The sequence below is a fragment of the Salmo salar genome, chromosome 10 (genome assembly GCF_965601325.2).
Source record: "Salmo salar chromosome 10, fSalSal1, whole genome shotgun sequence".
Classification (NCBI taxonomy): domain Eukaryota; kingdom Metazoa; phylum Chordata; class Actinopteri; order Salmoniformes; family Salmonidae; genus Salmo; species Salmo salar.
Genome location: NC_138300.1, coordinates 52,361,927 through 52,373,078, shown reverse-complemented (window position 1 = coordinate 52,373,078; position 11,152 = coordinate 52,361,927). Strand labels below are relative to the sequence as shown.

Genomic DNA, 11,152 nt, shown 5'->3' with positions numbered 1-11,152 from the left:
CCCCAGCATAGGCAGTCTACTCTATTGCATTGGGACCACACCTACACTGAGTGTACAAAACATTAAGGACACCTTCCTAATATTGAGTTGCATCCCAAAGTTGTCTGGTTTGACCGGCCGCTCCCGACCGCAGCATGAACAATACAGACTGCGCCACAATGATCTCTGTCGGGACCCACAGCCCTCTACTTCAACACCCGCAGTAAACAATGTGACAGAAAGACAATGTGACAGAGAGACAGTATGACAGAGAGACGGTGTGTGCCTGCACGGTAAAGCAGGGTCTATGTCGTCATAGAGACGGTGTGACAGAGAGACGGTGTGACAGAGAGACGGTGTGACAGAGAGACTGTGTGACAGAGAGACGGTGTGACAGAGAGACGGTGTGACAGAGAGACGGTGTGACAGAGAGACGGTGTGACAGAGAGACGGTGTGACAGAGAGACTGTGTGACAGAGAGACGGTGTGACAGAGAGACGGTGTGACAGAGAGACTGTGTGACAGAGAGACGGTGTGACAGAGAGACTGTGTGACAGAGAGACGGTGTGACAGAGAGACGGTGTGACAGAGAGACTGTGTGTACGTGCACAGCCGAGCAGGGCCTATGTGACAGAGGTGAGAAGGAGTAAACTGGGGAAGAGGGGTGAGGAGTTCAGCGAGGAAACATAAATATTTAATCAAGGCCAGATTGAGGGAAAGGGCACAGAGATGATCGCCTACCAAACCGTCTCTTTCCCACAGAACAGAGACGATTATTTATTTCCCACAGAACAGAGATTATCGCTTACCAAACAGTTTATTTCCCACAGAACACAGAGATGATCACCTACCAAACAGGTTATTTCCCACAGAACACAGAGATGATCACGTACCAAACAGGTTATTTCCCACAGAACACAGAGATGATCACCTACCAAACAGTTTATTTCCCACAGAACACAGAGATGATCACCTACCAAACAGTTTATTTCCCACAGATCACAGAGATGATCACCTACCAAACCGTCTCTTTCCCACAGATCACAGAGCGTGATCCATCTATATCTGGAGATTAGATTGCTGTTTAGAAAGGATTTTAGCAGCTAACAAATGCCATTTCTATATCGTAACACTAGATCCTTTAACATCAAAATGAAGAAACGTTTCTGCCTGGTGTAGTGGGCTATCAACAAAGCTGAAGAAAAGAATGTTATGCTGAATGTCCCTCCCACTACCCACAGAGGGGTACAGGAGTTCTGGGAGGTGGGCTTGTTGTCCAGAGTGGACCAACTTAAACATCTGTTTGACATAATAAATGATTGTGCCCCAGCCCCTGGTTATATGACAAACCACATTGACAGGGTCTATAACCAGCACAGTTAAACCACATTGACAGGGTCTATAACCAGCACAGTTAAACCACATTGATATGGTCTATAACCAGCACAGTTAAACCACATTGACATGGTCTATAACCAGCACAGTTAAACCACATTGACAGGGTCTATAACCAGCACAGTTAAACCACATTGATATGGTCTATAACCAGCACAGTTAAACCACATTGACATGGTCTATAACCAGGACAATTAGGGTCTATAACCAGCACAGTTAAACCACATTGACATGGTCTATAACCAGCACAGTTAAACCACATTGACAGGGTCTATAACCAGCACAGTTAAACCACATTGATATGGTCTATAACCAGCACAGTTAAACCACATTGATATGGTCTATAACCAGCACAGTTAAACCACATTGACATGGTCTATAACCAGCACAGTTAAACCACATTGATATGGTCTATAACCAGCACAGTTAAACCGCATTGATATGGTCTATAACCAGCACAGTTAAACCACATTGACATGGTCTATAACCAGCACAGTTAAACCACATTGACATGGTCTATAAACAGCACAGTTAAACCACATTGAGATGGTCTATAACCAGCACAGTTAAACAACATTGACATGGTCTATAACAAGCACAGTTAAACCACATTGATATGGTCTATAACCAGCACAGTTAAACCACATTGATATGTTCTATAACCAGCACAGTTAAACCACATTGATATGGTCTATAACCAGCACAGTTAAACCACATTGACAGGGTCTATAACCAGCACAGTTAAACCACATTGATATGGTCTATAACCAGCACAGTTAAACCACATTGACATGGTCTATAACCAGCACAGTTACAGTACCAGAGCTAGTGTTATGTCCCAAGACTAAACAGTAATGTGAAGAACACGTTTTTCTATACAGGCATTTGCCTATGGAATAGCCTTCCCTTAGAGATCAAGCCAACGGATAACAGAAATAGCTTTAAAAAGCAGGCAAAGGGTTTCATTTGGACCAGGTTGTCTAAGAGAAACCACTCCAGTACCCCCTTCATTACTTCTACTGCTGGTCAGGTTCTATTTTGTAACAGATAGGAATGATGTGCAATGAATTAGGTTGGATTTTTTAGTTTAGAGTTAAAGTACCACTTTTTAGGATGTCAATTTGATTTAATGTAACGTGTTTGTTTGTAATTTTGTCGTGTCTTTTAATTATTATATGTTCTATATGGTTTACAAGAGGACCACTTTGGAAACAAGTGTTTTCATTAATACTTTTAAGTGCTATCCTCTGGGTACACATTGTGTTGTATGTCTTTTGCCCAAATAAAATTCACTGATCACCCACCAAACCGTTTCTTTCCCACAGAACAAAGATGATCGCCTACCAAACCGTTTCTTTCCCACAGAACAAAGATGATCGCCTACCAAAACTGTTTCTTTCCGACAGAACAAAGATGATCGCCTACCAAAACTGTTTCTTTCCGACAGAACAAAGATGATCGCCTACCAAAACTGTTTCTTTCCGACAGAACAAAGATGATCGCCTACCAAAACCGTTTCTTTCCGACAGAACAAAGATGATCGCCTACCAAAACCGTTTCTTTCCCACAGAACAAAGATGATCGCCTACCAAAACTGTTTCTTTCCCACAGAACAAAGATGATCGCCTACCAAAACTGTTTCTTTCCCACAGAACAAAGATGATCGCCTACCAAAACTGTTTCTTTCCCACAGAACAAAGATGATCGCCTACCAAAACTGTTTCTTTCCCACAGAACAAAGATGATCGCCTACCAAAACCGTTTCTTTCCGACAGAACAAAGATGATCGCCTACCAAAACCGTTTCTTTCCACAGAACGAAGATGATCGCCTACCAAAACCGTTTCTTTCCCACAGAACAAAGATGATCGCCTACCAAAACTGTTTCTTTCCACAGAACAAAGATGATCGCCTACCAAAACCGTTTCTTTCCACAGAACAAAGATGATCGCCTACCAAAACCGTTTCTTTCCCACAGAACAAAGATGATCGCCTACCAAAACTGTTTCTTTCCCACAGAACAAAGATGATCGCCTACCAAAACCGTTTCTTTCCCACAGAACAAAGATGATCGCCTACCAAAACCGTTTCTTTCCGACAGAACAAAGATGATTGCCCACCAAACCGTTTCTTTCCCACAGAACACAGAGCGATGATGACTCAAACAGTGACTCAGTAGAGAGTCACAGATGATCTGCTAAGATGTTTACACTTCTTCAGTCTGGCTGTGGCTAGAGTTGAGATCTACCAGTTCAAATGATCAGGACGAACAATGAAATACACAAGTTACATTTTGGTATATTGCTAGAGTAACTACATTTAAAGTCTGTGTTAGTGTTCCACCCTGTCACATGATCTAGTGTGAGGGTGTCCTTTCTGCATGACATGTATCCATGTTCAACCATTTATTTCCCTATACAGAAGTCTCTGAATATGATGTCCAGGATCTCTTCGGCTCCGACCCGTCCTGTAATGCGTCCCAGGTGGGTGAGGGCGAGGCGGACCCCCTCTGCGGCCAGGGCCAGGTCCTGGTCTCTATACTGGTGGTACTGGTTCAGGGCCTGGACACTCTGCTGGAGGTGGGCTCTGTGACGAGCCTGGGTCAGACTGGGAGCTCCGCTCAGAGGGTCACCACACCTGGATGGAACAGATGTGTTATAACTGATGTACTGTATGTAGGTGAGCCGGCCGGCGCTGCCAAATGTTTCAAAAGAATGGGGTGTTTGATCTTCAGTCTGGGAGCTGCTATCAGCGTTACTTTCTTGAAAGACTCAGGATGTATACAATCTAATCAGAGTTTATTCCTCATATCCACAGGATACGGCGGGCTGTAAACGACACAATGAAACTCTTACCGTAGGGTAAGCACAGGGTGTATAACGTTATGACAAGTCATGCATGATATTATCAAATGCTTAGGACCAATCCTAACTTACTTGCAACATAAAAGTGTTACCTAAGTTTAATTTTGAATGAATTGCACAATCTATCAATCAGAGTTAGGATTCCGCCCATGGTGACTACCTGATATACAGGAAAACCATTTAAAAAACCTACGTAGAAGCATACAGTAACATTCACACAGAACTGTACTCTATACTCACAGAGTCTTGACCCGGCTCTGCAGCACAGTGAGGAAATCCTCCAGCCCTGTACTGGTATAGCAGGACAGAAAACATGCAGGAGGGAGACCCGGGCTCTCTCTCAGCTCTCCCTCTGTTCTCTCCCTCTGCTCCTCAGGTACCAGATCACTCTTGTTGAGCACCAGCAGGACCCTGTCTGAGGCAGCCTTCATGCCGGCCTTAGGGCTGAGGCTGGGCAGCACAGTGCTGAGGTGCTCCTGGAGGAAGGCTGGTACTAGCTGAGGGTCTGGGGGTAGCTGGGTGGAGTCCACCACTACTAGGGTCAGATCAGCCTGCTCCACCCTGAAGGGAAAATGCACAATCAAATAAAATGTTATTTCTCACATGCTTCGTAAACAACAGGTGTAGACTAACATGCTGACTAGACCGGGCGCGCGAAGGCGTGCCTCCACGTGCACCATCGCACGCATGTTGATTTTGTCCACACACACCAGACGTGATCTGGACATGCAAGTTGAAATATCAAAACGAACTCTGAACCAAATATATTAATTTGGGGACAGGTCGAAAAGCATTAAACATTTATGGCAATGTAGCTAGCTTGCTGTTGCTAGCTAATTTGTCCTGGGATATAAACATTGGGTTGTTATTTTACCTGTAATGCACAAGGTCCTCTACTCTGACAATTAATCCACAGATAAAAGGGTAAACCTCCTTCCTCTTCTTCTTCTTCTTTGGACTTTATATGGAAACCAACTTTAATGTGCATTACCACCACCAACTGGATTGGAGTGTGGACCTCAGTTCATCTTTCAATCACCCACGTGGGTATACAGTATGCTCCTAAAAACCAATGAGGAGAAGGGAGAGGCGGGACTTGCAGCGCGTCAAGCGTCACAAATAGAACCAAGTTCTATTGTAGCGCCTGGCTACGCAGACGCTCATTAACACGCACGAGCAGTTAAGAGCAATGATTGAATAACATGTCTAAATTTGTTTTGCAACGCTCGCGCAAGTATCGTGAGCGCTGTGGTCAGCATGTAACAGTGAAATGCTTACTTACCGGCCCTTCCCAACAACAGAAAATAATGTAAACAAATAACACGAATAATAAATATGTGATGAGTAACGATAACTTGACTATATACATGGGGTACCAGTACCGAGTCAATGTGTAAGGGTACTAGGTAATAACTTGGCTATATACACGGGGTACCAGTACCGAGTCAATGTGTAAGGGTACTAGGTAATAACTTGGCTATATACATGGGGTACCAGTACCGAGTCAATGTGTATGGGTACTAGGTAATAACTTGGCTATATACACGGGGTACCAGTACGAGGGTACAAGGTAATTGAGGTAGATATGTACATATACACTACATGACCAAAGGTATGTGGACACCTGCTCATCAAACATCTCATTCCAAAATCATGGGCATTAATATGCTGCTATAACACCCTCCACTCTTCTGGGAAGGCTTTCCACTAGATATTGGAACATTGCTGCGGGGACTTGCTTCCATTTAGATGTTGAAGTGTGATTCATTACTCCAGAGAACGCGTTTCCACTGCTCCAGAGTCCAATGGCGGCGAACTTTACACCACTCCAGCCGACGCTTGCCATTGTGCATGGTGATCTTAGGCTTGTATGCGGCTGCTCAGCCATGGAAACCCATTTCATGAAGCTCCCAGACAAACAGTTCTTGTGCTGACTTTACTTCGAGAGGCAATTTGGAACTCGGTAGTGAGTGTTGCAACCGAGGACAGATGATTTCAGTGGTCCCGTTCTGTGAGCTTGTGTGTCCTACCACTTCGCATTTGAGCTGTTGTTGCTCCTAGACCTTTTCACTTCACAATAACAGTACTTACAGTTGACCAGGGCTGCTCTAGCAGGTCAGAAATTTGATGAACTGACTTGTTGGAAAGGTGGCATCCTATGACGGTGCCACGTTGAAAGTCACTGAGCTCTTCGGTAAGGCTATTCTACTGCCAATGTTTGTCTATGGAGATTGCATGGCGGTGTGCTCGATTTTATACACCTGTCCGCAACGGGTGTGGCTGACATAGACGAATCCACTAATTTGAATGGGTGTCCACATACTTTTGTACATATAGTGTAGGTAGGGGTCCTGTTCAGGGTCCTGTTGATTCCAGACTTGGTGCATCGGTACTGCTTGACGTGCGGTAGCAGAGAGAGCAGTCTATGACTTGGGTGGCTGGAGTTTGAATTTTTAGGACCTTCCGCCTGGTATAGATGCCCTAGATGGCAGGGAGCTAGGCCCCAGTGATGTACTGAGCTGTACGCACTACCATCTGTAGCGCCTCGCAGTTGCCATACCAGGTGGTGATGCAGCCAGTGAAGATGCTCTTGATGGTGCAGCTGTAGAACTTTTTGAGGATCTGAGGGCCCATGGTGAATCTTTTCAGCCTCCTGAGGGGGAAGAGGCATTGTTGTGCCTTCTTCACGACTGTGTTGGTGTGTGTGGACCATGTTAATTCCTTAATGATGTAAACACTGAGGAATCTGAATCTCTCGACCCGCTCCACTACAGTCCTGTCTATGTGGATGGGGGCGTTAGAACATCCAGAGTAAGGAGAACGTCCAGAGGAAGCAGAACGTCCAGAGGAAGCAGAACGTCCAGAGCTACCGACTCGTTGAAGTACAAACTGCCATCCAAATGGAGGTTAGTGATCGCTGTTCTGATCTCCAGAAGGTCATAGGAAATGATGGTGGAGACATTATGTAAAAACATTTTTAAGATCAGCGTAAAAAAACACAAAATAGCAGAACTGGTCAGGAGTCTGTAAATTTGTTGCTATCCACTGCAGTCCCACTTTATAATCCCCCAGAAAAGAATAGAATTGCACAGCATTGTCAATTTTTTATGTCCATTTTTGTTGAAACAGAAAAGCATAGGTAGGGAATCTAGAGACAGTCACATAATTAACTGTATCTCTGTGGGGACCCCCCTCCCCAGAGACTGTTCCCCCTCCCCAGGGACTCTCCCCTGCCCCCAGGGACTAGCAGCAGCAGTAGCAGCAGGATGCTTATTCTGACTACTTCCTTCCTGCCCTCTCCCAGGTCATGAGCCCTGGATCCCCTGACAGACATACAGAAAGTCCCTTTAAGCACAAGAACTGCTTGCACTTCCTACTCTCCCCTCTATCCCTCCCCTCTCCCTCCCTCCCCTCTCTCTCTCCCCTCTCGTCAGCCTGGCCAAGTCTGTGGAGGGTGTGTGTGTGTGTGTGTGTGTGTGTGTGTGTATATATTCAGGGAGGGGTATATACATTGCTGCTGCTATTCTACACTGGTGTAAACAATGGAGGCAGCCGTCAGGATGGAGTGCTCCGGTATGTATGTATTTGACTCTGTCACTGTGTGTGTGTGTTTGCCTCACCCTCTGTATGGTAAATATTAATGTGCATAGTGCCACATCCTCCCACCTCCTGAGTGTGTTTACGTCTGGTATTTATATCCATACATTCTCTTTACACTGAGGAACAGGAACTGGAGCCAAAATACAACATATGGAAAAAGCCTTGAATTATTTATTTGTATTCGAGGATTTTCAAGTATCTTGTTCATTTTGTTCATATTGCCCATACAATGTAGACAACACTAGGCTTTGTTCTGTACAGAAGTCACAATTCACAGGAAGAGACTCCCAATAATTCGCCATAACGTATTGTTTAACGTCTTCCCATATCCTAGTCCTGATGATAAGAATTAGTGTATTCATTTTACATTTACATTTAAGTCATTTAGCAGACGCTCTTATCCAGAGCGACTTACAAATTGGTGCATTCACCTTATGATATCCAGTGGAACAACCACTTTACAATAGTGCATCTAAATCTTTTAGGAGGGGGGGGGGGGGGGGGGTAGAAGGATTACTTTTATTTTAGGTGAAATGCATAACAAAGATATTCAATTAGTTGAAATGGAACATGCATTTTGACCATAATGCTTTGTACCATATACAGTATGTGGTGTAGTGTATACACGTTGATATTGATTGATAAGCACCTACCTCTGGCGGGCTCTGCGGACCCCCTCTCTCTCCACGCTGTCTGAGGAGTCTCTGAGCCCTGCGGTGTCACTCAGGAGGACAGGGAAGCCCCCAATGTCCAGAGAGGTTTCCACAATGTCCCTGGTGGTGCCCGCGATGGGGGACACGATGGCTGCTGGACGCTGGCCTGGACAGAGAGGAATGAAGAGAAAGATGGAGATAGACAGAGAGATGGAGAGGGAGAGAGAGATAAAGAGGAATTGGGATATGGAGAGAGAGAGAGAAAGAGACAGACAGACAGACAGACAGACAGACAGACAGACAGACAGACAGACAGACAGACAGACAGACAGACAGACAGACAGACAGACAGGGAGAGAGGGAGAGAGGGAGAGGGAGAGAGGGAGAGAGAGGGAGAGAGAGAGGAATTGGGATAGAGAGATGGAGACAGACAGACAGACAGACAGACAGACAGACAGACAGACAGACAGACAGACAGACAGACAGACAGACAGACAGACAGACAGACAGACAGACAGACAGACAGAGGGAGGGAGAGACAGAGGGAGAGAGAGGAAGTGGGATAGACAGACAGACAGACAGACAGACAGACAGACAGACAGACAGACAGACAGACAGACAGACAGACAGACAGACAGACAGACAGACAGACAGACAGACAGACAGACAGACAGACAGATGGAGAGAGATAGAAAGGAATTGGGATAGAGAGATGGAGACAGACAGACAGACAGACAGACAGACAGACAGACAGATAGACAGACAGACAGACAGAGAGAGAGAGAGAGAGAGAGAGAGAGGGAGAGATAGAAAGATGGAGAGAGAGAGACAGACAGACTGAGATTTTTTTATTTATTTCCCATATATCTTCTCTTCTATTAAAACCTCTATAACTAAATATATTCATGGGAAATACTAACCATTGAAGTGTCCTATTCTTGGTTATTTGGAATCAAAATAAGATCCTCGACAAACTCATCAACCTTCTCCTGCCATGGGATATTTTCATCCAGAACCACACCTCTGTTCAGTGGACCTACGTATATAGAGTAAAGTGCTGTACGGTAGAATCCCTCCCTCCCCACTGTCCAGCCAAACAACTGACAGCCCAGTCCGGCCCATTAATCTGTGTTAAGAGCTGTGGCCGTGAGTCAGGCCCTGGGAAAGACCAAGCTCAATAGGAAACAATAACAGGATTTTATCTGGAAGCTGATAAATACGTGTATTATTCTGATAGGAAGCCCTGTGGTGTAGCAGCTAAACGACCATTCCACATGGTTTATACAAAGCTTAATGATGCAGGATGTCATATCTCAAACTCATGAGCACATGACTGATAAACCAAAAACTGTTTCATAAGAAACAGGTTCATTAGAAACAGGTTCATTAGAAACAGGTTCATTAGAAACAGGTTCATTAGAAACAGATTGGTTAGAAACAGGTTCATTAGAAACAGGTTAATTAGAAACAGGTTCACTAGAAACAGATTCATTAGAAACAGGTTCATTAGAAACAGGTTAATTAGAAACAGGTTCATTAGAAACAGATTAATTAGAAACAGGTTCATTAGAAACAGGTTCATTAGAAACAGATTCATTAGAAACAGATTCATTAGAAACATATTCATTAGAAACAGGTTCACTAGAAACAGATTCATTAGAAACAGGTTCATTAGAAACAGGTTCATTAGAAACAGATTGGTTAGAAACAGGTTCAATAGAAACAGGTTCATTAGAAACAGGTTCATTAGAAACAGATTGGTTAGAAACAGGTTCATTAGAAACAGGTTCATTAGAAACAGGTTCATTAGAAACACTTAGATACTCCACGGTGGCATAAGGTGTCCTTAGGAAGTTATTTTCTCTTTAAGGGACATGGGACTAAAGCAGTGTCGTGAATCGTCAGTGTGTGGTCATTGTGTCGTTCTAAAGTGTGTGTGTATTAGGTGTGTATTAGGTGTGTATCGGGTGTGCACCGGGTGTGTATTGGATGTGTATTTGGTGCGTATCGGGTGTGTATTGGGTGTGTATTGGGTGTGTATTAGGTGCCTATCGGGTGTGTATTGGGAGTGTAGCGGGTGTGTATTGGGTGTGTATTAGGTGTGTATTGGCGAGTGTATTGGGTTTGTATTGGTAGTGTATTAGGTGTGTATTAAGAGTGTATTGGGACTGTATTATGAGTGTATTAGGAGTGTATTAGGTATGTATTGGGAGTGTATTAGGTGTGTATTAGGAGTTTATTAGGTGTGTATTGGGTGTGTATCGGGTGTGTGTTAAGAGTGTAGCGGGTGTGTATTGGGTGTGTATTGGGTGTGTATTGTGAGTGTATTGGGTGTGTGTCAGGTGTGTATTATGTGTGTATTGGGAGTGTATTGGGACTGTATCGGGTGTGTATTGGGAGTGTATTAGGTGTGTATTAGAAGTGTATTAGGTATGTATTGGGTGTGTATTAGGTGTGTATTAGGTGTGTATTAGGAGTGTATTAGGAATGTATTAGGAGTGTATTGGGTGTGTATTAGGTATGTATTGGGTGTGTATTAGGTGTGTATTAGGAGTGTATTAGGAGTGTATTAGGAGTGTATTAGGAGTGTATTAGGTGTGTATTAGGAGTGTATTAGGAGTGTATTAGGTGTGTATTAGGAGTTTATTAGGTGTGTATTAGG

The 11,152-nt window shown here is 44.2% G+C and overlaps 1 protein-coding gene across 1 annotated transcript in view; it reads right to left on the bottom strand.

Annotated features, from left to right (window-relative positions):
• Positions 1 to 1,965: 1,965 nt before the first annotated feature.
• The window catches only part of gtpbp3 (GTP binding protein 3, mitochondrial), a 31,876-nt gene continuing 22,689 nt past the window's right edge, over positions 1,966 to 11,152 (bottom strand). Inside the window, exons 7-9 of the mRNA XM_014123579.3 lie at positions 8,491 to 8,656; positions 4,478 to 4,798; positions 1,966 to 4,010 (exon numbers count right to left, since the gene is read on the bottom strand). Of these exons, the coding sequence (XP_013979054.1) occupies positions 3,779 to 4,010; positions 4,478 to 4,798; positions 8,491 to 8,656 (719 nt within the window). The 3' untranslated portion in view covers positions 1,966 to 3,778. The remainder of the gene's footprint in view (positions 4,011 to 4,477; positions 4,799 to 8,490; positions 8,657 to 11,152) is intronic.